We start from the raw sequence: 27,951 nt of genomic DNA, 5'->3' as shown, positions 1-27,951 counted from the left end.
ATTTTTAGTAATATTCTCTTAGAGTTAACTAAAGGAGAAAGACTATTTTGTCCAACTTGTCCAACAAGTACAACTTATTTATAGATACCTAAAGTCACCAAAAGAGGCAAAGTCTGAATTGGAGACTTTGTGGTAATTGCGATGTAATTGAAATGAGCATAGAGACAGTATGTTTGATTTCTTACGACTTGAATCAGGACTTAAGACTGCTGATGTCTAGTATTGTACAAATAACTGGAAACATGAATTTTGTAACTAAAGTTTCTAAAGGTTACATGAGACGCGATTTAGATACAGGGTAACTGAAATATGAAATGTACAGCAATAATTTAATTACAAATAGTAACATGAATAACTGTATACTATTCTTCTGTTTTGCAGCTTCGAGTTTTCAAATTGGCAAAATCTTGGCCAACTCTAAATATGCTGATTAAGATTATTGGCAACTCAGTGGGGGCTCTGGGTAATCTGACCCTGGTGCTGGCCATCATTGTGTTCATTTTCGCTGTGGTTGGGATGCAGCTGTTTGGGAAAAGCTACAAGGAATGTGTCTGCAAGATCTCCAGTGACTGTGAACTTCCACGCTGGCACATGCATGACTTTTTCCACTCCTTCTTGATTGTCTTTCGAGTGCTGTGTGGAGAATGGATAGAAACGATGTGGGACTGCATGGAGGTTGCAGGCCAAACTATGTGCCTTACTGTCTTCATGATGGTCATGGTGATTGGAAACCTAGTGGTATGTAATCAGTGGGGATTTTTTTAAATTATTAGAATGTATTTCCTGTTTTTCATGATTTAGAAATCAGAGATGAAGACTGGAGAAGGACTTTAGGACATCATGTAATTCACTGCCCTTTCTCTAAACCAGGTTCAAATATACCTTGACCATTTATGCAAAATGTTTGTCTACATTTTCTTTTAAATCTTCAGTAAGTTTATAACCTCTTTAGTAAGATCAGTGCTGAATTATGCTTATAGTTAAAAATGCCTTTTAAAAAACCATCTAACTTAAATCACCTTTTATAGCCAATTAAAATGACTGGTCTCAGTAGTGATGGAAAACAGTTGGTCTTCATGACAACATTTATAATACTTAAAGGCTTACTGTTTCCACTTTCAGTCTTTTATTTTGGAAACAAAATAAGCCTAGCTGTTCAATTTTGTCTCATAGGTAATGAATTCTAAACTACTCACCCTTTTTGCTACTGGCCTCTGAATTCCTCCCAAGCAGCATTTTGGATAGAGACACGAGTACTGAATAATGTGTAATAATTATACTTCCATGTCTTACACGCAGTATTCCTTGTTGTACATCCCCAAATGACACATGAAATTTCTGTACCAGCATTGCTTTCCTGATGGAGCCTATATGCCCTTTTCTGCAGTGCATCCACCTTGCCAGTTTTCATACCTTCTGTATATGTACTTTGCATTTTTCATAACCAACATTTCCACACTATTAATTCAGAATTAAATGCCATATTGATTTTAGATCATCTCACCAATTTACCATGGTTATGCCTAATTGTAGTTCTTTCTTGTTGAGTGCTAGCATCCATTCTTCTTTGGTATCATCCACGAATTTCATAAATATGCTTATCCACAGGCATACATAGCAAATTTAACTGGATCAATGTGAGACTCCTGTGGTATACCTTCTAAAATATTCTGCAAGTTTGAACAGGAAGAATTGACAAATATAATTTAAATATGATTTTTAATCAGTTTTGCACAGTCTGTCATAGTTACATGTAGTCCAGATTTCTCTTGTATGTTTGTAAAATGTCATGCAAGAAAGTCTGAAATAGTTTCCTAAAATTGAGGAGTATCACATCTGTGGACTCTTTATGTTTTAGCTAGTTTTCTTGCCCAAAACAAAAACAGACATATATTCTTGTTAAATACACGTTTATTATATTCTGAATTAGAGACACCAAAACTATGGTCTGTTGAACTGCAGGAAACTGGAGTCTGCCTGCATTCCCCTTGCCTATGAACACTACAGTGGATGTAGCTTGCATAAATTACTCTATCATGTTGTATCCTGCCTCCTTACATCATTCTCCATTTTGAGGAACAGACTTGCACTGCTTCCAGTGTGGAGGAGAAAGTCAAGGAACAGCTCAGATTTTCACCTATATTCCTCAAGTTAAACAAGCTAAAAATATTTTTGGCAAGTTATAGCAAAATATGGGGGACAGGGATTATGGACTGGAAAGAGTAGCAGGAAGGTGGGTTGAAATACAGTGCTAGCTGTGAAATAAAAATTATGACATATTGAACAACTCATAATAGAATTACTTTTGTGACTTAAAAATAAGAGATCCAGTATATTTTCTCCTTACTGTCTTTTAGGTACTCAACCTCTTTTTGGCCTTGCTGCTGAGCTCATTTAGTTCAGACAACCTTGCTGCTACAGACGATGATAATGAAATGAACAATTTACAGATTGCTGTGGCAAGGATTCAGAAAGGCATAGATTATGTGAAGAGAAAAGTGCGTGAATTCATCCAAAAAGCCTTTGTTAGAAAGCAGAAAGTTTTAGATGAAATCAAACCTCTTGAAGACCTAAACAACAAAAAAGACAGCTGTGTTTCTAACCACACAATAGTAGAAATAGGTAAAAACCTTGCCTATCTTAAAGAAGGGAATGGAACTACCAGTGGCATAGGCAGCAGCGTGGAAAAATATGTTGTCGATGAAAGTGATTACATGTCATTCATAAACAACCCAAGTCTCACTGTGACAGTGCCAATTGCTGTCGGGGAATCAGATTTTGAAAATTTAAATACAGAGGAGTTCAGCAGTGAGTCAGACCTGGAAGAAAGCAAAGAGGTAAGACTATTTCTATATTTAAAATACTCTGATGCTTTTCTTTTTTTCCTAAAGTTACTAGTGTTGAATTCAAGTCTCTATTTAATTCCTGTATAACAGCGTATACAAACTTGTAATGGTATTTAAGGTAAATCAATGTAAGGTTGCGGATTTTGAATGAGATGGTAGTACAGTATTGCATTTACAATAATCAAGATGCATAAGATAATTTTTTAGAAAATTAATACTTTTTTTCTATTTTATTTTGTTAAATCATTAACAAGAAAATGAACCAATTTAATAGCCCTGGATACCAAAAGTCTTACAAAATGTGTATGGGTTGTGCAAGTTTCTCCATGCTTATTTCATCAGTGCAGTTTATTTTGTCTGCTTTCTGGAGCACCTCCTGTCAAATTAACAGTTCATTCGGATGCTTTTAACCTTTTTTATGTAGTCAAAATACATCTAGATACATCATAAGTACATTTGAATATTGGACTAGCATCACTAAATGATTTCATATAAATCACTAATAATCCATCTGATAGTAGCAGAACCACTGAAGAAGTGAAGTAATGGCCTTATGGTAAAAAAGTTATGAAGCTTTATATTTCAGTATAAGATCCTTTCATACAACTACCCATTGTCATTTTCAAAGCTTTAAGATATTTGAATCTGTTACCTACTGTGACCATAACCAAATGTACCTCTTTCTGGCACAATGTGGTGCCAAATGGACAAATCCGAGCTAGCATTTAGTGAGTTACAGTGGATGCCAAAGCCATTATTATTGTGTTAACCCAGTGCTCTGTCCTGCACAATTGTACATGATGGAGGCAAACAACCTCAAGTGGAGTAAGTCTATGCCATGCTTAGTACCGATGCTAGTTCATTCAGCATTAGCATGGGTATTTTTGAACAGTACTGCATGCTACAGTATAGATAGAAACTAATATAAAAGTTTTCATAAGTAATTTCCTTGTGCTTGAATCTGAGGGTATAAATATGGATAAGATTCTCGTAATTTGCACCGTGAGATCCCTTTTTGTACAGACTGCATCACACATTTAGTCATAGTTTCTTGTTTCTTATCAGAAATGTCTTTATTGTTCTTTTAAAAATATTTATTTTCTGCAGATTGTTCATTCTAGTATTTATCTTACTCTTCAAAAACATGACTTGGGTGTAGACCAAAGCAGAAGTTAGTGTAGTTTAACCTTTAATTATTCTGTGTTACAAAGACGGTGATTATACGAAAGTTTCTTGGTCTGAATGTAGGATTTTGGTTGATTCTATTCTATCTTTGTGCATAGTATAAGAAAAGAAAACTTCTTCAGGCACCTTTACACCACATAGGGCCAGTGCATTTTTCTGTCCTTCCATTATTCTGCTGTTCCATTGTTCTGTTGTCCCATTGTAAACTGTTACAAAACTTACTGCTGCAAAAGGAGCAGCAAATTCTACTGCTAATCTGGTTAAATTCCACCTATCAGTGAGATCATCTGTAGTGATTGCATATGACAGTGAGGGCACAGGTCATTTTTCTGTCTTTTTGTGAATCGTGTAGTTTCTTGGCATAGCCTGGTCCTTCTGGGTTTGTTTTTTTTTCCTGCTAATCATGTTCAAGTCCATCTATCCCTTTCAGTCTTTTCACTGTTTAGTAACTAGTCATAGCCAGAGGATGTACTGAAAGTTTGGGAATAAAGTGTCTTAAGTTAAAGTTCAGTACTAGGAAACAGAATACTTTGGATTTCTTCATCACAAAATATTTATTGCTATCTTGGTGGAGTAACAAATACCTATCTGTCATTCTGCATTTGTCTGTAAAGTTAGTATAGTATTTTCATCAGTTTTAAGGGTGCTGTCAAGCTAAATCTATCATTTTTTCACAAAACATTCTAAATGCCTTAATTGGAAAGTGTGAAGAAGATACTGTTAGTTTATTCTGCAGATACATTGTAACTGGCAATGATGCTTCAGATTATATTGCTGTATGAATGACACTGAAACAAAATATTCTGACACAGATACAGTCTGAGATGTTGTCTGTGAAGTCCCAGTATGATCAGAAGTGTGCACTCAGGAAAATTCTCCTTTCTTCGCTTTGTGCTCCCACTCATATCAGATTAATTCTGATAATGTTACTGATTCTAATACTACAACTACTCATGGTAGTAGTAAACCATGTTTTAAATTGTCCTATATACTTTTCCTGTGCTTGTTCTTTTTTAAAAGTTAGGAAGTTATGTACATATTACCTGAAGTCTTATCAAAATAGATTATAGCTCTGATAATTTTTATTTGGCAACTTCTCTGCAAAAAGTATTTTGGAAGTGTAATTGGATTCTACTAATTTAAAGACTGTATGTCATTAAAATTACTGAGAAAGAAGTAATTTAAATATTTTCATTAGTGACTATTAGGTTAATTGGCTGCTGAAGTCTGTTTTTAGAAATGTAATCACAGAACTGTTCTGTACTAGTGGAGTTTTCTTCATTTCTTATGCTGAAGCTACAATTGTGCAGAAAATAATTTGTGATTCACTGAACAGTGGTAGCAAGAAGGAAAGTGACTTTTGGTAGTGCCTAATGATTAAAGCATCTGTTTTGAGAATGAAGTCTTGCCCTGCTACAAAATCTGGTTACAATTTTTAAACAGTCAGTAGTCAGTGACTTAAATGCAGAAACTACCTTGAAATAGGGACCAAAACCTGAATTTCCCGTATGAATTCCCTAATCACCAACATTGTCCCTTTTGCTTCTTTTTGTAGCCCTCTCAGTCTTTAACTATTTGCTACAGAAGAGCATTATGTCAGTAGACGACATGGAGGATATACCTTATTCAAACCTGTAGGCTGGTGGTTAGCAGGACTGAGTATGACCACAATGACAATGATGCATCTATTTCTTCATTGTGTAACAGGATGGCATGACTGCTGACTGTTTTCATTAACCAAATCTTTCCTTTTCCCAGTGGAAGGACCCCAACTGGGTTATTCTACAATGTGACAAAAATATTGGTTTGAATACCTATAAGGAAAATTTTAAAGCACATTATCCCACATTTGAGACATGAGCTCCAGTCATTAAGCTTCCACTGTAAAAGAAAGGCTTTCTCCTCCAGATACAATACTTAAAAGAAAACAGTTTCTCATTGCATTCTTGGAGGCACTTAGTCTTATAAATGTGTGTGTTAAACATGCTTCAGGAACTGCAAACTGATCAGGTGGTAAGACAAAGAAATGCATATTCAGTCGTGAATGAGCTAGTGCCAAGCAGTTTTGACTGGTCAAGCCTGAAATGCTTCTGAGCATATTCAGGACCAAAATTTCTTTACTTTTGCACAAGTTGAAAGTGAAAAATTGGAGGGAAATGTTTAAAAATTTCAGGCACCTTCAAGAGAGACACAGCAGTTAAGCATGGACATTGTGAGCATATTTCTTATTTAAGTGCCTAAATTATAAATAGATTTTAATCACAAAAGTGTATTTTTAAATCTTAGTCCTAGTTCCTACTCTTCACTAGATAATCCTTATCCACTATGGTTTTTGATAAAGGGAAGAGTGATGGCTTGTTAGTCACAGGACCAACACTCTTGTCATGAAAATGATCCATAGCAAAAAAAGGCATTTTTTTAAGTTAAAAAAAGTGACTACAAATGGCTTTTTGTTCAAGGCTTCCTTTTTTTTTTGTCATGCCATAATGTGCCTTGCATTTCTGCCCTCTCATGTTTTCCCATTTATATGATTCTGCTGTTGCCAAGTGTTGATCTGCCAGTCACTTCATTGCTTATACCACAAATTAAAAGAACTGAAGTTAGAAACTGCCACCAAACCATGTTCAATCAGCTGTATCCCAAATGAAAGGCATCCATGTACTATGAGAATGCTCTGAACAAGATAGCCAGATGCTAATGAGTGTGTGTCTGTGTGCTTTTGCTTTTCTCTATGTATACACATGCATATATGTATTCACTGTGGTATAGGGCAATAAGCTGAATTTCTACAACGTAATTATAAATAGCAAGTTTTAATTAAGTATATTAATGTCTGAGTCTGACATTCCCAACAGGCTGAGTTTGTTGTCCTATATGTATAAGTCCATGGACCTCAAGCTGCATTACTGCTATCCAGCATAGAAACTGTGAAAATAATTTTTCCTTTTTAGGTCCTTAAGTACTACGGGGATGACGTATATAGGAAATTTTGTAGTTCTGTGTATATATAATGTATAGCTGTGTAATAATCAGATTTTTATGCTAAGTGTAATTTCTGGGCTAGTAATTACACCAAGATATACAAAGTTACAAGATATTTTTAAATGGCTTGAAAAATATGGGATCTCCTAATGCTGTTGCAGACACCTTAATAATGTATATTTTACTTTAAGCAATATTCAGCACAAAAAAACAGAGGTGCTATGTCCTGAACTTCATTTCCTACCATTCTTACTTCTCACAGGAGTAGAACCAAGCTGGATCAGTCAAGCGGGCAGCTCTGGTGCCTTTTAGCGAGGCAGAGCATCGTGTCACCAATTTTACACAGGTTACCTAAGCAAGTTATACATCTATATGTATATACTATATAATCACTTTTTAATAGATATTGACTGGCCTGCATGCTCTTCAGCTATGATCCTGTCCCATTCATTGCAATAAAGTACAAACATGCACAGCTGCTCTCTGCTGAGTCACGGGACTCGCATCACAGCATGGTCAGGCGAGACTGGCAGCCCCAGTATTTCTGTGGTTCAGATGCTATACTTTTGATGATATTTTATTAGTATTTTGCAGTGCATGCTACATACCTTTCCCAGTCTTGATGGTAAAGTTTTCAGGATTCTATTTTTGAAGGGTTTTCTTTCCTTTTGAAGGAAGACAGAATATATAACACCTAAACTATGTTTCTCATTAGAAGCTTATATAAGTCCATCTGTAAATTGTGTTGATAATGAAAAGCTGCTAGCTGTTTTGGAAAACTTTCATACTATTGTATTTTAGCTTATTATGGAGGTAACTTGCAAACTCATGATAGTCAAACATTTTTATTTTTCACAATTTTTTTCTTAGAAACGCTTTTCTTTAGTACTTGTATAAGCATTTACTTATTTTGGAGATTAATATGCAGTACTTGAAGCACCATTAAGCATGAAAATTCATTTAATTTCCACAGCCAAAGCACGTGACCATCATTTGGTTAAAAAAGCTCACACAAAACTGGTACTTGACTGGTCAAACATTCAGAGATCAGTTCTGCTCTTACTTACGCCCACACTTACAAGTGTAGAGGTGCAAAGAGAAAACTGATATCAAGATCTGGCCCAATTCAGTCTTACCATAGCTCTTTAATTTATGCTTACAAATTGACTGCCTCCCCAAACATCTAAAATTTTCTACCCTGAGAAACTTAAACTTCTTCTCTTCTTATCAGTAATAAATAAAGTTCAGCAATCTAGTAAATAAGCTACTGATTTTGGACCAAAAGGTCCCCAGCTTCAGTATGATTTACATCTCACCTATTAAACATTGCCATAATATTTACACCACCATAGTTGTATGATGCTGCTTTCAGTTTGATGAATCAGTGGAGTTAAAATATTCTTATTGCATAGCTTTTTGTCTTATATTTTGTAAGGAATAATTTATTTGATAAGTCATATTTTGATTCAAAAATATTCATTATTCAAAATCCTTTGATACTCTGAAAATTTAGGCTTTGGATTGTTTGTGAATTGGTCACATCATATTGGCATATTGTGATTCATAGTGGATGATACTAAGTTGTTAATATTAGATTTAATTGAAGTTTGCTTAATTAATCTTTACAAACAGCAGTCCCTTGCTCTGTTTCAGAAATATCCTTTCACTATTGCTTGTGTGAATTAAAGAGCCTTTTTAAGTAGCTTCCAGTGAGAGTGCTTTTGCAAATATTTCCACTACTACTTATGATGCTTTTGCTTTCATCCAACATTCTTGCAAATACTTTCATTCGTGAAATGCTCATAAATAAGTAGATCAAAGGAATTATGAATAGCAATAAAGTACAGAGTGGACTATAATTTAGGGATCCTGTTTATTTGCAGTATTTTCAAATGATAATCATCACAGAATTGTTATGCTTTAATTTACAATGTTCTGGTTTTTTGAACTGATAGATGACTTATGCCTGACTGTATAAGCACTAGAAAGAGTGACATTCAGATTCCACTGAATTATACCAGTGGAACTACAATGATATTTACCACTTGGTCGATTTTATAGATGATATAGCTGTACTGAAAAAGACTGGATAAGTTTGGATATAATATTGCCATTTATATTACAGAACATCTCATTTTCGTACTGACATCTATGCAGCACTGAGAAAACAAAACCAATATAATTTCCATTCTTTAACATTTTCACAGGTATTTGGGAGGAAAGGAAACTAAAAGCAAAACCAAAATGGCAATTTCTCTTGGCACCATCTTCCTGCTTATGTCTGTTCTGCTCTTTGCTCCTTCAGTCCCTTAAATTATGATTTCAACAGCTATTAGTGGCATCCTGGCCAATCATGAAATTTCAGGCTTTGTTAAAAGTGTTAAACTAAGAGCTGTTCAGCTACTCTCAGATAATCATCTTTAAAACAAAGAAAGAAATGTTAGAAGCTCAAAGTAGCCTGGCTGTAAGTGAAGCAGAATTGTATGAATCTATGAGATGTTGTCAAGGTTCAGAAAGTAATTATGACAAAAACTTCCTGACCTAATCTTGGCTGCTGCTTTTTGCAATGCTGCTCTGATAAGCAAGCCGCTTTCCACTTTCAGTTTCTACCTCGAAAGCTAAACTAGAATCTGTATCTCATATTGTACTGTATTGCTGACTAAAGCATGACTGGCAAGGCTGTTGGTAGCTGTGATGTAAAAGATACGTATCTCTACAATAATCAGTATACTACTGCTTTAGAATCATGTAAGTACTTTTGTCCCTTCACTGTCTTCTGTGAAAGGAGATGGACTATGTATGTTCTGAGGTTTTGAAAACTATATTTCTCTGAGAATAATTTCCTTAGCATACTATTCAGAAAAAATGTAGCATCATAACTCTTGAAGAGTGTCTAATACTTGACCCTGATAAATCTCTTATAATCTGGGTGACTGAATACTTTTGAAACCTAGAACCATGGTATAAAAAAGGCTTAAAAAGGACTTAGTATTATTTCAAAGATAACGTTTGGGTTTGATTACCTTGTTTCTACAGGTTCATTTTTAAAAAAATCTGTATACATGTTAAATATATAGCATTGCCTAAACTCAGTTTTTGTAATGCTGGTGAGCAGAGAAGAATTTGTCAGGTACAACGATAACTTTGAGATATGTTAAGGTAAAGAACTGAGACAGATGTTACATACGTAACATATCAGGGTCTGCAATTAGGGGTAGTCTAGCTATCCAGCTGGATTCCATATGTGTGAACACTGGCAAGTCACAGTAAGTGGTAGAAAAAGTCTTCTTATGTATTAAACCATAGGGACAAAACATATTCAGCATTAACATGGTCCATTCCCAGGTGATGTTGTGCTGGATACGTACAAATCAGTACAACATCCCTGGGTGAGTTGCTTTATACCAGAGCAGAAGTTTGTTGTGGAAATATGTGATTGTTACTGAAAAGTTTTCCTAGCATACTGAACTTAATTGATTTGCTAAAATCTTCCTAGCTGTTTGTAATGTATATTAAATTTTATAAATATTGTGCAGAATGCCATACAATAAATTCAATGTTAAAAATAACAAAGAAACAAACAAAAAAAGAATTATTTCTGTTGAAAATTTTTGATTTTTTTTTCTTCCCCAAATGATACTGAATTGAATACAGATTGAATTTATTGAATAATTTTTATAATATGCTTCTTCATGTACTGATCAGGTTGGGGCTAAATTCAGGTACAATAGAACAGCATGCTAAGGAAATACTCTGTTACATCAACAACAAAGGAGTAACTGAATCCTCAGTGGGATAAGGCATTTAATTGTTGTCTTTCAAGTATCAGCTGCTGTTGATTCAATTGAAGATTTTTCTGTTTAGCTTAACTCCTGTGATTATTATTACAGCTCTTTAAAAGAAGCATACCAGATTTTCAATGACAGCCTTGTAAGATACAACTCGCCATACATACTGCCCCACATAAATAAAGATGGCTTTCTGATGTTCCTGATAATTGACTCTTCTACTGATAATTTTCTAGCTTTTCTACCTGATCTTTGTGATCTCCCCTTATAGTGGATATCTCTGATCTTGCACCTTGAGTTAACTGGCAGTCTTATGCAATTTCAGTAATAGGAATTCATTACCCCTTTTAAAAATTAACATGTGCTGATTAAACTAACTGCATAATATCTGAGTTACTGAACTCTTCATTTTCCTGTAAAAGAATGGGCAGTAGGTCTTTCAAACTCACGATTTTACCAGTTCATAACTTTTGTTTGCTCTGCTACTACTACAGCATTCTGCTAGAAATGCTGTCCAGGCTGGAATGATGCAAGCAACATTTTAAGAAAACTCTACATGATACAAAGAGATAGTCACTTCTCAGTGTAAAAATTATTTACTGTATTGTATTGATAAATGTTAATTTTTTAACACCATATATACATTTCTTTGGAATGTACCTTGCGTTTATGGTTTTTCTGGCCTTTCCTCAAACTGATGATTGACTTCTACTGATGTTTAAATGCTGTGGTCCTTACTTGACAACTACAGTATTTATCCCATACTTTCTAGTTTCTCCATTTTAGAGGCAGTATTCCACAATGACCAAACTGCCATGCATTATCTATTATTTGAATATGTTGCAATGGGATATTTGTAAATAATAATCTGCAAAAAATTGTGCATCCGTGTCTTTGTACATTGGACCTAACCTCATAGGTGCTAAAGCTCATGCACAAACATGAGACATGAATATGTAAGCTGGGATTTTCAAGGAAACATAAAGGAAATTTCAGATATCACTGAAATTATATGCATAATACATCCTACAATAAATGTTTCCATTTGTTTGGTCTTCCTCTAAAATATGGGCATGGTACGCAAAAATCAAAGTTAAGCCTATGTCAAAATCGCCACACAGTATATTGTCAGTGTGATTCGATAAAATGAGAGTGGGAGAGAAAGGAATTCATCTTCTTTTTGTTGGAAGAACATACTTAATATTGTCTGCAATATAAAATTCCATTAAAGTCTTGTGGTACTTTCTTTATTCACATACTAATATTGTTTACATTTCCTTTACAAAAAACTGCATGTGTTTTAAAGGAATAATGCCTCTAACTTAAGTTTTAAGTGTCAGCAAAGATATATCTTTAATGTTACCATGGACCATCTCTCTGTCTAATATTAGTTCCCTATAGACTGTAATCTAAATCTGCTTACATCATTCCCTTTATAAAATTAGCTACTTATCAATGCAGCCATTTTACTGATGTTATACTCCACATAGTGATAACATTAGAAGAGTCATAGAATGCCGTGATTAAACTACTTTTACTTATTATAGTACTCATATTTGTCTGTTGCCAACATAATGTGATGACATGAAAAAATAATTTTGAAGATTTGGATTATATTATCAGTATGATTCATTGGTGCTATATTGTTTTATGACAATATTGTTTTAAAAGCATTTGTTTTCACTTTAGTCTTCCAAAACAAAGATTTTGGGGGGGCTTTTATAGTGATTGGACATGTATGTGTACTGTACCAAAGTAACAAGTAGTTTCAAAATGCACAGTAAATTCAGAAAATGCATTGGCAAGTGAGAATGCAAAATATCAGCTACTGCTCTTACAGTAATATGCTGCTCTTTTGGAAATAAAGAGAATTAAATTATCCTATACAACTCATAACATGTGTTTTCATGTCAATGATAATGAAAAGTTTCTATTCAAACTTTTTAGATTTTGCAGACTTGATAGAATAACATCTACTTGAGACATGAAAATACATCTGTGCAGCTTGCTGTTGGTTTGGTCATGACGTTGGAAAATTATTTATGTTAATACATGGTATCTGAAGTGTAATCTAAAATGCAGCCACACAATTGGAATAATGAAACAGTACAAAGTGTGGAAGGCACCCATTCCTAACTTACTGAAATTTCATTTCAGAATTCTTATGTGTGGCTCAGAATAGTAGTCTAATAATTTGAGCAATTCCTTGTATGAAAATATCAATATATTTTCAATAGGGAAAATACACATGAAGTAGTTTCTAATCTTGTGACCTCACCTGTAGTAGAGCAATTTGGCATTATAGATTGTAGATAAGAAATTATTTCAATGTCAGAGCACGGAATACATGCAAAATATTTTGGGATGCATTTCAAACACGAACTTCTATTCAAAATAAATAAAATTGAAAGAAATAACTATGTGGGTTTTCATTCACAGAAATTAAATGCATCTAGTTCATCAGAAGGCAGCACAGTTGATATCGGACTACCTCCAGAAGGTGAACAGCCAGAAGCAGAACCTGAAGAAGCTCTGGAGCCAGAGGCTTGTTTTACAGAAGGTAGGTGAAGCAAAATATATCCAAAGTGATTAGACGTAACTGTGTTGATTTGGGCTGGATTCCATTTTTATTCAAAATCAGGAAGCAGCTTTGTGATTATAGTTGTATTTTCTGTTTCTATTAGTAGCTCCTTCAGAGGTGCTGTCGTAGAGGTACTGTTCTCCTGCTCACTCTCTCTCCTTGGAAGGTATTATAAGAGTTACAAAGCTTTAACTTCAATTATTGAAACACAAATGCTCAAATAGGAGATACTTATTTAAAGAATCTATTGCAGTAGCACTGAAATAAGCCAAATGACTTCTGTTCATTGTGATTCCTAATAAATATTTACCTTATTCTGACATCTCAAAATTTATTATTGCACTTAGGCTGTGTGCGGAGATTCAAATGCTGTCAAGTCAGTGTAGAAGATGGGAAAGGGAAAATCTGGTGGAATCTTAGGAAAACCTGCTATAAGATTGTTGAACACAACTGGTTTGAGACCTTCATTGTCTTCATGATTCTTCTCAGCAGTGGTGCTCTGGTAAATTCAATGTGGAACTATTGTGTCTATTTTAAGCAGCAAGCATTTAGAATTACAGTTAATTATATAACTGCAGGTAACATCCAGATTTAATATCCAATTCATAAATGTTCTAATGCCAACATACATCAACAAGTATTTGGCATGTATTGTAGAATATGTAAGATTTTGCTCACAGGCTATGAAACAAATTGTTTGGCAAGTTCAAAATGTAGTGTTAATGGAAATAATAAATTAGTTGTATCAGACAGGTATTCACATGTCTTCATATTGATGATAATAGCTTTTTTTTGTCTTATACACATTTAAAATAAACCACAGCTGAGCTAGGAACTTATCAACAGCAACTTGAATTTTCAAACTGAGATGTAAGGGGACAACGTGATTCCGTCAGGTATTTTACCAGATTGATGTTAAATCAGATGCGCTGAGTAAGTACTGAAGTAAATAGTTCCTCATAGCAGGAGCAAAATATAGTGTACTTGCTACACTTGAGTCAATGCACAGTGATTCACTGTCAACAGAGACATTTTCTTTTGAAAAGCAGGTTATTAATCTCTGTTCAGGATTGCTTTGTGGGTTAGTGTGTATAGTTTGGTTCAATTATTAGTTCCTCAAAAATTCTGTATTGCAGAATCATTTTTAAATCCCTCATATAATTTTGATATAAAATTGTAGCTACCACAAAGGAAATCCTTATGTCAATAAGCCATTGCTATCCATGGAAACAAATTAAAATGAGATTTGGAGAATGGTATTACAGTAAGTTTTATAGATCACTGTTCAGCTCGGCTGAAAGCTGAATGTTGTGTTTGGAGCCAGCTTTATGAAAAGACTACAGTATGGAGTGAAAGCAAATGTTGTGCTTGAAGGAAGGATATGTACCTTATCCTCACATATATCTTTCCAGTTCAAATTCTTTCTTGCCTACTATATACCACACTGCAAATTGTGAAGACATTTAATTATATCTTCAAAAATCTTTTTTACAGGCATTTGAAGATATATACATAGAGCAACGTAAAACTATCAAGACCATGCTGGAATATGCTGACAAAGTTTTTACTTATATCTTCATTCTGGAAATGCTTTTAAAATGGGTGGCTTATGGCTTTCAAACCTATTTCACTAATGCGTGGTGCTGGCTGGACTTCCTGATTGTTGATGTATGTATTCTTTTTCATGTCCCTTACAACAGGCTCTAAAAATCAGAATATTATGTTTTCACGATAAGCTTTCTGTTCTATTCAATGGAAACTCTATTTTTAAACTGTTGCTGTGGTATGGTTTATAATTCTGCTCAGAAAAGGAAAAATATTTAGATACTACTCTAGAGATGTTTTGTTGATATCCTCTAGTTTTATGAAGTTGTAATGCTTTATTGAAATGATGCCTTTAACTATTTTTTTTTTTCACTGTGTGGAAAGGATGCTGTTCATCCTCTTCAGTTTTTGCTGTATATGGAACTTAAATATTTCAAAGCAATTACTTTAAAGGTTTCTACCATTCTAATCGATTACTGTAAGTGTCCTGTCATTTACTCTGTGTAATATAAAAGAAAAATACTGCTAGGAACTCTCAGTTCCATTGTACTATTCAGTACTCTTGCACCTTTCACTGCATCACATGGGTGACCTTAAAGGGAGAACTGTAGGTGAACTCCCCTAGAATGGGTTCTCAAAAGTCTGCACGACCAAGGAGCCGATACGTGTTGTCTGAAGGAGACCTAGTGAGAAGTGCATTGAAATTTCAAGTCTACATGCTCAACAACGTATGCACAGTACTGGGTAGCATAAATGGAAATCTACAGATCTTTAACCGTATAGCAGACATTCATTTCCCTTCCATCCCCAATAGCCTGACTACATCTGTCTGTGCTAATAGGGCATATCTCAGTTCCACATAGGTAATTCCCATGGAATGCAAAGTAAGAATGTGTCTTGAATCACTGGTTTGCTCATTCCAAAAAGCAGCAGAATTCTATTGAAATCGCTATGTATCTCCCTAAAATTACAATGATATGATAGACGATGAAGTCTTCACTATACAGAGCTTGGAAAACATTGTGGCTTTTAAATCCATACCACTATTGCAGATCCTATGATAAAGCATGACTACATGCACACTTAATATTCTGTGGTTGAGTCTGTACCCCTGCAAAACATTTATTGGCTCAGTCATCAGATGTGTAAACTACCATGACCAATAGAGCTTTATAGAGACACCATGGGCAATACTTTATGCTGTCATTATATGTTTATTGTATTTATTAACAAATATTGAATTCTTATTCAGTAATGTGTGGTTTAGTTATTTCTGTGAACTTTATAAATAACTTTACTAGTTTTCATGGCAACCTTACTGTGGTGCAACTTTTTTCATGGAAAAAATTATTCTCTGAAGCATTTTTTTTTAATCTTTAGTCAGGGGCTTGAGATAACGAAGCGAAAAGGTTATATTGGAAATGAAAGAATTAAGAGAGAACAGGAAGGATGGAAGGGCATGGCATTAAATGAAGGGAAATAGAAGATGGTTTGGGGTTTTTTTTCTTTACTAGGCCACTCCTTCCCAATGGTTTACTATAAATACATTTCTAAGGATTATTGATGAAAGATAATTGTATTATTTATTTTACAGCTATTCTAGTTTATTTACTCCTCTGCCTGCAGACCAGACCAGCGTTATGCAAGCCAGAATTGATGAAGTGGTTAAAGGAGTCACAGGGAATGTAATGAAGTGTGGATTTGCCTAACAATGAAGCTTCTACCATTGTCTAACAAACAGTTGGTTATCAGTCTTGATTGGTCTGGTTAAATCTGAATAGCACTGGTAGCTATGGCTGTTGAATAAGATTTTCTGGACACTAGAAAGTTACATTTGACCAAAGGCCAGGTCTGGATGTGGTTTTTGAGAGCTTTTACATTCTCATCAAGTTCTGAAGATATCATGGGAAGTCCTGACCTAAACTGACCATTCCAGTTCACCCAACTTTTGGTTTTGTTTTTGCATGTGACTTCAGTTTTCTTTAAATACCACAAAATGTTGACTGGTTTATGTGAATTTAGAAGGCATTTTTATACCATTCTACCAACATGATTTCATCAACAGGTACCTAAAACATATTTTATTCTACTTTGTCTGACCTGAAAGATCTTTCTGCATTATAGAGGGATTCCTGGAGAAAGAGGTCCAGCCTTGAATCATCTTGGGAAGTTCAGGGCGCATATCATTCCCACCATATGTATCGAAAGGATATACAAGATGAATGAGCCATATTGCCTTTCTGTTTTTGTGTAGGTCTCTTTGGTTAGCTTAACAGCTAATGCCTTGGGCTACTCAGAACTTGGTGCGATTAAATCCCTTAGGACACTAAGAGCTTTGAGACCTCTAAGAGCCTTGTCGCGATTTGAAGGGATGAGGGTAAGACAAAATGAAAGAATCTGAAATAATGCATGCATACACAGAAACAATGCATGCAGAATAATCGACAACAAATCCATGCAGAAATGCTACACTATCATCCTATATATTTTACGTTTATCACTAACATATAAGCAAAAGGCTTCATCTGCTTATATGAATTCATGTATTATTGCACACATTGTAACACTTATTTAGGCTCCTTGGCCTTTCACCCTATTTCATATTTTCCTGGAGGGCCCAAGGATTTGTCAACTGCATGGATCTATGCAATGTTACTACAAAACTGAATTTATCCCATACAAATAAATCCTGCTATAGTTAGAACAGTTTAAGAAAAACAATACTTCCTCATAAAAGTGCGTGCACATATATACACATATATATGCACATGTGTATTTCATACAAGTATAGAATATCATGTATAGTCTATCAAATATCTTTTAACCTACTATTCTATAAATACTAATTGGGAATTTCTGTTACAATGTAAAAGTTTCGTAATGAATTCCTATGTTAATAAGTAAATTGGCAGTGTTAAAATACCTTCTCTCTTTCAGATTAGAGCTATTGCATTCTGTTTAAGACAACTTTTCTAGTATATCAAAGATGGAGCTGATTTTATGATTTCTGGCCTAAATTGGTTGCTTACTGCCTTACATATTGATTTTAAAACATTGATTATAATCTATAGAGCACTAAGCAGCCTGAAAACATATCAGAAGTTTTGCTGACAGAGTTGGGTATATTTGAGAAGTTACTGTCCTCAGCTGTTTGTTATCACCATATCCGTTACCACAGCTGAGACCTTCAGCTGCCCAACTGGGCACTCTCAGTCTATTCCAGTGCAAAGTCAAACTGATTAGTTTAGATCACTTTAGTGTGCTGAAATGGACAAAGACCTTATGTATTCTGCTATGACATGAAAGCTCTAGAAATGTTTCTCTTAGGGGCAGTAGTCAGCAACTGGAGATGGTAGATATTTCTAGCTCCAGCCGCAAGAAGGTGTTTGACTTACACCTTCAGGGTCCATCTGTCTGCCTTGGACATACTGCCATAGATCTAATCAGCAGATGCACCTGAGCTGAAATCCTATTGTTGTAATTAAAAGGGATCCTTGTGTGAGCTCTGCAATCACTGTTCTTTGGCATCTAGGTTATAAGCTGATTAGCAAATTTATAAATCCACTACAAATTGGTGAGCCTCTGAAGAAAATGTGATGCTCTATGTGTGTGGAAAGTAAAAGACTTCAACAAAAAAGGAAACAGACTTTGGTGAAAGGTTATAAATTCAAATAGAAAATACCACTTCCTTACCTCCAACAAATTTCTGGAACTTTGCTGAAGCAAATTTGAAAATTTGGGATGCTTATATCAGCTATAAGGCTTATCTGAAACCTCAGTAGTATCTCACTAAAAAACACATTAGCCGCTGGGTTTTTATGAGAATGATTAGCAAAAAAACTGAATGCAAAATATTACAAATTTTATATGCACAGTAAATTGCTTAAGTGGCAATTTAATGTGGCAAGGAAAAAAAATCATTGTGGCATGAAGGTTTATGGGTAATTGTCAATCCCATAACTTCCGTGTTGGTGTAAATTTTACCTACTGATTTGATCCTGATCTGCTAACTGTATCACTTCGTAAAATACCCAGATAAGGAGGAGATTTATGACTTTAGCAAAAGATATAATAAAAAGTAATGGATGAAGTTAGGTTACTTCAGGCTAGAAATGTGACCTGTATTTTTATTAGTTAGGAAAATTTCAGTGGTTAATAGCCTATAGATGCAATGAATTTTGCCTTATTTAAAGTAATTCATTTCAGGCTTAATGTCTTTAGAGATACAGTAGCTCAAGTTGGTGAAGAAATTAATGTGAGAAGATTTTAAGGTCTGATACATGGAAATTCAAGATGTCTGTTTATAACATAGTAATTTCATTGGTGTTTAACATCTATGAACTGAAAATATGACAATATAGTACGGTGCACATATTTGCATAGGCACTTAAAATTACTTCCATTGAGCATTATACTTCCTATATACAAGCAAGAAAATCCATTCTACACATCCAAAATTTTTAATCCACCATAGTGTTCTCTAGGATCAGGACTTGTACCTGCCCAAACTAATAATTAATAGTTTCCCCTATGGAGAACATGATGTTTCTCCTGCATCTTCCCACCACTACTATTGCTAGGGGAAATACACTTTAATTTGCACTTGGGACTTCATGTATAATTAATCTGTCTATGCTCTGTCCCAAGCAGTATCACTCACTGCTGTATGATGCTAGGCACATACTGCCTTTTTTTTAACCAGTAAACAGTTTTAATGTCTTTCTAATGCTTTCTCTACTTTCACTTGCTGTCAGGCCTTGCCCCTTTTTCTCACATCCCTACTACCAATGGAAGCTAGGAGGTGTCTGGATCAGTGTTTTCAGTGATGCTCAACAGTTTATTTTCAGTGTCTTCAAATGATTGATGTTACAAGCTGGTCCTCTTATAGCTTCAGGACTCAGACTGAAAACAGAGAAAGTAGGTCGGCTGTAGAAATCCAGCAATTAAAGAAAGAAGAACATGACTGGACCTGCAGCTGTAGCAGAAAGAGGAACAAAATTCTCGGGTGTAATGAGACTGAAAGCTCGAGGACAAATATTTTTACTTCATTAACTATGCCTTTATATCTCAATAATTATTCCTGATGGATGATAATATTACACTTAAGAAATCTACTTATATTTTTAGCAGAAGAATTGACATAACTTTGAATAAAAATAATGTAAAAATAACAACTAACATATATTTGGAAAATATTCCCCAATTGGGAAAAATGATGTCACTATTTATTATTCCAGTCAGACTTCCCACTAAAAATCGGTGAATTCACAGATTTCCAATTTAAACTAATTCAGCATTATTATTAAACTTCATTTGTTTAGGTCAAACTACTCCTTATGGCCTTCTGCAGTCATGTCATTGAGAAAACTGAGAGTACAAGTCTGTCAACATAAGACAGCACTGTTGAAACAGAAGATTTATCCATTAGTCAGGGAATCCTCTCTGCCTGGCTGATGGGTGATAAAATACTGTATTATTTTTGCTTATTGATTTATAATAGATGTTGCTAAGGAGATTTTTAGCATGAGTAAGAAATTATTTTGATTTTTTTTTTTTTAAATTTCCCCATTAGAAATAAACACTTATTACCACGTGTGATTTAACATACGTGGCAAAAAAAAAAAGTATGGAAGCTTTGGACTTCACCCACCATTCTGTGCTTTTATAGAGTCATAGAGTAATTTACATTGAAAGGAACCTCATTTGGTCTAGCTCCTAAATTTAACATAATAACAATTTCATTGAAGTCCTATGGGATCTCAAATATTGTCCAAAGTAAACAAGTATTTCTCCTTTCCTTCAGCCCAAGTCTACTGTGTGATATATATGGTGGTGGTTCATCACCTACTCTGACATTCAAAGGATTTATTTTGTATTCTGTAAAATGGCAAGGAATGAAAGGTCATCTACGTAGATGACTAATTTTACAAGTAATCGATTCAATGAAACCTATTAATTGTAGATATAAATATATAAATATAAATTACAGGCTTAAGCTACATATTTGTATTTCAAATAGAAACAAATAGCATAGTGTGCTAGTGTGCTGTAGTACCTACATCATATAAACTGAAAGAATTATAAATTATCTCATCTATGTAATACCTAATGTCCTGCATTTTTAAAACAAAATCTTCATTAGGTTCTAAGGACCTGATTCAGTTGTTTTGGCAAAATTGGCAGCAATGCTCCATAGTTATAAATTTTATATTGTTAGACTTACTTACAAACAGATTTAAAGTAGGAGTTAACTAATTTAGCAGTTCATCAATTCCATCGTTAAATAAATCATTCTCATTCATAATGGACCTACTTTCTCCCTAGTTTTATTTTCTTTACTATTTTATTTTTATTCTGGCATGGTTTTAATCTTCATTCATCATCATACATGAACTCATTTTCATATTTTTCTTTCCTGAAGCCTGATCTTCCCCAAAATTCATTTGGGAATTAAATCAAGTCTCTTCTGTCTTCAAGTTTTATCTGCCACTTGCCTGAACACTACCAGCTTTTCTGTGTTCAGATACTCAGCTGGTTTTCTGGTTTAAACATGTCTGCTTTTCTGATTTTATATATAACCATCCAAATGAACATGCATACATCCTTGAGTTTTCTTTTATTTAAAAGAAGTCTTCAAATTACTTTCAATTAAAAATTTGCTCAGTAATATTGATTCGCACTCTTTATGCAGCAAACATGCAATAGAAAAAAGTTTGTTGTATTAGAAATACTATGGATATGGTTTTGCAGACATAAATTAAGTAGATATTCTAAAAAGAATTAATAAACGCTGATTTTATCTGTTGGGGGTTTTTTTAGTTAATTTTATCTGTTTGTTGTTCTTTTTCCCATTCTTTAAAGCTACCATTTTCTACTGTTTGTACTTCCTTCTAATTATGTCGACATTTTATCTTTCCTCTATACTGCTTTTCTTACTTCTTATTCTCAACAATTAAAAAAGTGTAACACAGATACTAGAATTAAAATAGAGTGTTACATTTAAGAAAGGCTGATGAAGCATTTGTAAGATACTGGTGGCTGTGTTCTTACACTGTCTCTCTGGTTTCATTTGTACTCTAGGTGGTTGTGAATGCCCTGTTAGGAGCAATTCCATCCATTATGAACGTGCTTCTTGTTTGCCTTATATTCTGGCTGATCTTCAGTATCATGGGAGTAAATCTATTTGCTGGAAAATTTTACTACTGTGTTAACACTACAACTGATGAGAGATTTGATATCAGCCAAATCAACAACTATAGTCAATGTGAGGAGCTTATAAAAAACAATGAAACCGCCCGATGGAAGAATGTGAAGGTTAACTTTGATAATGTAGGCCTTGGTTATCTTTCTCTGCTTCAAGTGGTAAGTCACCACACCTTAATTTCTATTTCTCTTTCTACATCTCTGTTGTTTACTTGTAACAGTAAAAAGTAATTTTGTATTCTTTCTTTCATTTAGAAATCTTGTCTCAGTTCTTGGTTTGGAATTATAAAGTATGGGATAAATCCATGACTCTATAGAAAGAATATAAAGCCTACAGGCTATGCTAACTATGAGAAAAAATACGTAATTCAAACCTAATTCACCTTAGCTGCATTGAATCTATATCAACTATACCTACTTTGCTAATACACAGAAAATAACTTTTCTATCAGATATTACTCATAATTGATAAAAGTTGTTAATAGATGCTGTATCCTCTCTAGTCAGATATTAGAATTCGCTTGCAATTCTCGTATATGAATAAAACATGCAATAGAAGGCAAGAGTAATCTATTAACATTGCACTGTGCTGGTGTTTATGATAAGCGCTAAAGACACTTAGTCTTCAGCTCTTAAACAATGTTTCTGACAAGCCATTTTCCAGGAAAAGCATGAGGTAAACACCAGTGTTCTGTTTATAGGCTACATTTAAAGGATGGATGGATATCATGTATGCAGCTGTGGATTCTCGTAATGTAAGTATAGTCCCTTGACTCCATTTGTTTTGATTGTATGAGCTCCAAGATTTAAGAATGTAATTTTAACATTTTTCAGAAGTAACGGTAAAAATGAGAGAACAAGGAGTTATTATAGTTTTGTAGTTAAAGAAAATGGAAACCATAGGAAAAATACAGGAGACAAAGAAAGCAGAGGAGCAGTCCTAAAGGATTCTATGTTCTCTATGGTGCAGTTGGACCAAAATTCCTCAATTCCACAGCAGACTTAACTATTGCCATAAAATACCTTTTCCTCCTCCCATTATGTGCATTGAAGCATTATTTACATTTGGAAACAGGCACCAATACACAGCTTAGAGATGATTTTTTGTAACAGTCATCTTTTTTTAAAGTTGAGAATTTCACTGTGCTCTGCAAGCCACCTGACTCCTTTCTTCAGGGCACAGTTCCTATTCTTAACTCGGCCTGTGCATTTGCTTACCCTTTTGCCTTCCCCTTGCTCCCTTGGTGGAAGTTGTCCTCTAGTTCTAAGTAGACAACTGAATAAACTGTACAGGTAAAGCTCCAGCTTTTTTGGTAAGCTACACTCACAGTGGGAGGCCTGTTGTAGTATAGTAAATGTGCATAGCTGTAACAAGAACATATGCTTACTCTAAACATTGCTTGGATGCCTCTCTCCCATAATCCAGGGCAGTTTCCTAAGTGCCTGTAGGAGTGAAAGCTCCAAAAGCCCACATCAGAGGCCTCCCACGAGATACACAGAAAATTTTGCAGCTTTACAAGCTGATGTTTCTGGTTGTCTGTAGACTCAGACAGATGGTACTATACTAGTTTAAACCAATTGTGTCTTCAGTATTTATTCTACACTCATAGGCCAGTTACATTTTTTTAAAATGAAATATCAAGTTTGGTAGCAAAGTTCTTTGTCAAGAATGTAACTTCATAGGTTGAAGATCAGTGGGATGGATATGTGGGAACTTGACCGTAAGAAGCAAAGATCAGAGTGAGAGAGTCCTAAATTCTATCCAGCAGATATTTCATTCTGTGTTCACAGTTAAACTAAGTCTTAGTTTCTATGCCTTTTTTGCAGGTTTTGGATCAGCCTAAGTATGAAGATAACCTGTATATGTATCTTTACTTTGTCATCTTTATCATCTTTGGATCATTCTTTACCTTGAACCTTTTCATTGGTGTCATCATAGACAATTTCAACCAGCAGAAAAAGAAGATAAGTACTTCATCATTACTCTGAAAAGAAAGCTAAAAAAATGCTTACTTTTGGTCCACACACAACAACTTTCTTCATAAAATATTATTTTTCCTTTTATGATGAGTTAATATGTGCTCTGCATATTAAATACATTAAGTTATTAAAGCTTACCATTTAGCTTGTTGAGAGTTTGATGGACGAGTGACAACATAATGTCTGTCCACGATTAGTGAAATACTCAGTGTCACCTTTGTAAAGATGTGAATTTGGGGCTGGAGTTTTTAATAGACTCAAGAAAAGGCTAACCATTGAAATTGCTAAATGTAGCTATAAAAACTCTTAGCTGTACTATCTTCATGTCTCAGAGCTCAGCAGTGTAGATTTCTGAACTCTAATAATAAACATTGTATTATCTTTATTTGTACTCTCTAGTCTTTGTATTTTGTCAGCACTGCCTCAAAAGGTATCAGTGTTTCAGCTGCAGAACTTAACTAAAGTATCTGGCTACACAAAGTATAATTGGAGTGGTGGAAGTGCTGTCGGATCCATGTGCTGAAATGGGTTGAGATGGAGAGAAATTGGCTTCTTTTTCTACTCGGTCTACATAGTGGTTCCAGGATCTCATGCTTCAAGTCCTGCCCCGGTGGAGGGAGAAGAGGTTGTGAAATACGACCATCTGGATACCTTCTAATTCTCCTTTGGTATCTTAGATGCCAGTTCTGAAAGTTTGTCAAAATTTACTCTAGAGGAAAAACAAGAGAAGGGGATTGAAATATTTTATTAGTTCGTGCCTCTCTAATAAGTGATAGAATTTAGTAGGACAAAGAAAAAGCACCTCTCCTTCCTCTGTACCTCCCCTCTCCCCAATGAAAAGCAGAGGTCTACCACAAACAATGCAAGTTCAAGAGCCTCTCGAAAAAACATCCTAAAGATTGAGTGGAATATGTAAAGGAATTCTTCTGTTAGCAAAGCACTAATAATCATGATAAAAGGGGATTTTTATGTCTATCCTAACTTTTCCCACAGATGAGAATGTGAACAAGAGTGATTATTACTATTCAGTATCTTTGTTTATAAGTAATCAATATAGATATGTGATTGTAACCAGGTTTTGTCTCTTTGGTTTACTTTGGAGGTCAAGACATTTTTATGACAGAAGAACAGAAGAAATACTACAATGCAATGAAAAAATTGGGTTCAAAGAAACCACAAAAGCCTATACCTCGACCAGCAGTAAGAATAAAAATATTTTGTTATTTTTATATTTCTTTACAAATGGGAGTATTTCAATTATGCCTTAGGCTGAATTAAGTTGTAAGCTAAAACTCTAAGTAATATAAGAAAAGCCTTATTCATCTGAAATCCAATTTTTTTTCTGTTTTATACTCAGAATATGGAGAACTCTTCCCTTTCCTTTTTTCCCACTCATTTTATCTCTGCTAATGGCAGTGACATTTTATGTGACATTTTTTCAAAACACTGATTTGACTAGATCAATTAAATGTGGCAGTGTATTTGTCAAAAGCCTTAGGGCACAGGCTTTTTCAGTCATTGAGGAAGACTCTGAAACTGCTGTATGGGTTCAAGTTACCATATCATTGCCTGAAAAAAACTCCTTTTGCCCTTCACATTCCTGTTGCATAATCCATAGAAGGGTTTGCTCTCCTGAGCCGGGCTACCCTAGCACTACAGAGCAGGGTTTGGCTGGGGTAGAGAGTGATTCCAGTTCTACTTTGGATTGTGGAACCTGCTCAGTGGCCTGTCCAGCCATCAGTAAATTCTCTATAGCTGAAAAATGGAAGATACTGTTTTGTTTAAAAGGTTATTCTGGTGGCATGAAGAGCATTGAAATCAGGGCTTGAAAACTTTACAAGTTTTCTGGCAAATGAAGTGCTATTAACTCTCAGTCTGCTTACATCCTCCCCCCACTTAGTTGTTTTCAAATTTTACCAAGCTGGGGCATGCAGTTAATAGTCTGTGTCACAAAAGGTTACAGTGAACTGGTTCAGGGTGGCAAAGTCTCCTTTGCAACTTTAAAAAAATGTACCATGCATATTTTGAAATCATCCCTTTACTGCTTATAAACACAGTAGTTGCATTTCTATTTAATTTGTGTTCACATGTACAAACTGGAAAATTCATACAGATGGAGTACTTCGTAGAAGACATGAAATCCCCTTCATACTAGATTTAAATAATCTGTAGCAATTTCAAAAGAGAAATTTTACCCAATGCATATCGTAATTAATCTTATTTTTCCCCCCTCCAGAACAAATTCCAAGGCATGGTCTTTGATTTTGTAACAAAACAAGCATTTGATATCAGTATCATGATACTTATCTGCCTTAACATGGTCACAATGATGGTAGAAACAGATGACCAGAGTGAAGACATGGAAAACATTTTATATTGGATTAACCTGGTGTTTATTGTACTTTTCACTGGAGAATGTGTCCTGAAATTGATTTCACTTCGCCATTACTACTTTACTATAGGCTGGAATATTTTTGATTTTGTGGTTGTCATTCTCTCCATAGTAGGTAAGAACAATTCTTTTTTAGGAAATGGCTAATTCTGTGGAAACTGAAACATTTTTGGCATGTACAGTCTATTTATATTTTGATTCAACATTGTTACTAGAAAGTCTGACCACAATTTTTCTTTCTTCTGATTTCATATTACCTATAAAATAGCTGAACAGTATGGTAAGAAATTTTTTTTGCAGTAGCTTTCATACACTCTCACTTTTCTATGAGTTGAAATTAGATCTTTATTCCAAATTCAATAGAAATTCCTCACATAGAAACAAACCCATACATGAAAGGCAATTTTGATAGAAACTAACAGTGGCAGTTGCAGGAAAAGAATCCAGCAATCCAAAATCCAAGAGCAAAATCTGTGTGGGACTGTTGTTAGGCTAGCATGCAAGCACCCCAAACAGCAGGGTAAAACCCTCCGCTTACTTCAGGGTTTTGTTTGATCCTGAGAGGTTTTATGCCTGAGCTAGAGTGAGCAACTGGAGAAGCAGAGCTGAAGCAGATGTAGTAATAAATACATGGCTCCACTAATCTTTATCTAGAGCAGAAAACCTGAAAAAACTTGAGTAAAAATTTTGTCATTTTATCTTCTCAGAACTCCTTAATATGCAAATAGATGTTGCCATTTTTGTATGGAAACAGGATGTAGTTATTTTTCTGTCTTGAGGCACAGAATGTAATTCTCAATTCTACTCTTCAGTGAGTTCTAAGAAGCCTTTTTATTATCAGTTTATGTTTGGAATTGCTGTGTCATTAATACTAAACTTGTGGTCACATTATTTTATGTGTGATGAAGAAGTTGCAGTTCTCTTCAAACATACGTATTTTCTTTGAATACCATAACTTGATTACATGGCATTTTGATACTACTATAAATACGATCTTCAGATTAACTGAGTTTATTTTTCTTACAGTTAAACAGAAAGCTATTCTTCTGGTCTCATCATTTGCTAGTCTACATATACTAGTTATCAGTTTGTCCGAAAAAGATTGATTTTGTGTATTTGTGTGTCTGTTTGCATATGTAGTCATACAATTAATACTTAGAAAGAGGTAATTGCTGCAGTTTTTCGTTATCCTGCAAATTACTGCAGATTTTCTATTGGATTTATGGGTTTTCAAAGCATACCAAACTGTAAAGGTTTTGTAAAGACAACTGAATGGCTAGTTTCTAAAATCCGTTCAAATAACCTGTTCTTCTTAAAATTGCACAATGTTTGTAGGATAAATCTTTAGCAGTGATTTTTAAATGTAATAATATTCTTTACTAATTTATCTTGTTTTTCAACAGGTATGTTCTTAGCTGAAATGATTGAGAAATATTTTGTATCCCCCAC

The 27,951-nt window shown here is 34.6% G+C and overlaps 1 protein-coding gene across 1 annotated transcript in view; it reads left to right on the top strand.

The window, feature by feature from the left end:
- The window catches only part of LOC104157613 (sodium channel protein type 2 subunit alpha), a gene marked incomplete at its 3' end in the record, with an annotated part of 53,705 nt that extends 25,759 nt beyond the window's left edge, over positions 1-27,946 (top strand). Inside the window, exons 15-26 of the mRNA XM_009695017.1 lie at positions 382-738; positions 2,358-2,837; positions 13,241-13,361; positions 13,730-13,884; positions 14,877-15,050; positions 17,182-17,304; positions 22,008-22,289; positions 22,832-22,885; positions 23,958-24,095; positions 25,206-25,310; positions 26,347-26,617; positions 27,906-27,946. Coding sequence (XP_009693319.1) covers positions 382-738; positions 2,358-2,837; positions 13,241-13,361; positions 13,730-13,884; positions 14,877-15,050; positions 17,182-17,304; positions 22,008-22,289; positions 22,832-22,885; positions 23,958-24,095; positions 25,206-25,310; positions 26,347-26,617; positions 27,906-27,946 — 2,301 coding nt within the window. The remainder of the gene's footprint in view (positions 1-381; positions 739-2,357; positions 2,838-13,240; positions 13,362-13,729; positions 13,885-14,876; positions 15,051-17,181; positions 17,305-22,007; positions 22,290-22,831; positions 22,886-23,957; positions 24,096-25,205; positions 25,311-26,346; positions 26,618-27,905) is intronic.
- Positions 27,947-27,951: the final 5 nt, after the last annotated feature.

This window comes from Cariama cristata, unplaced genomic scaffold (genome assembly GCF_000690535.1).
Source record: "Cariama cristata isolate BGI_N322 unplaced genomic scaffold, ASM69053v1 scaffold3732, whole genome shotgun sequence".
Taxonomy (NCBI): domain Eukaryota; kingdom Metazoa; phylum Chordata; class Aves; order Cariamiformes; family Cariamidae; genus Cariama; species Cariama cristata.
The sequence above is the reverse complement of the archived record's forward strand: the minus strand, read 5'-3'. Positions and strand labels throughout refer to the sequence as shown.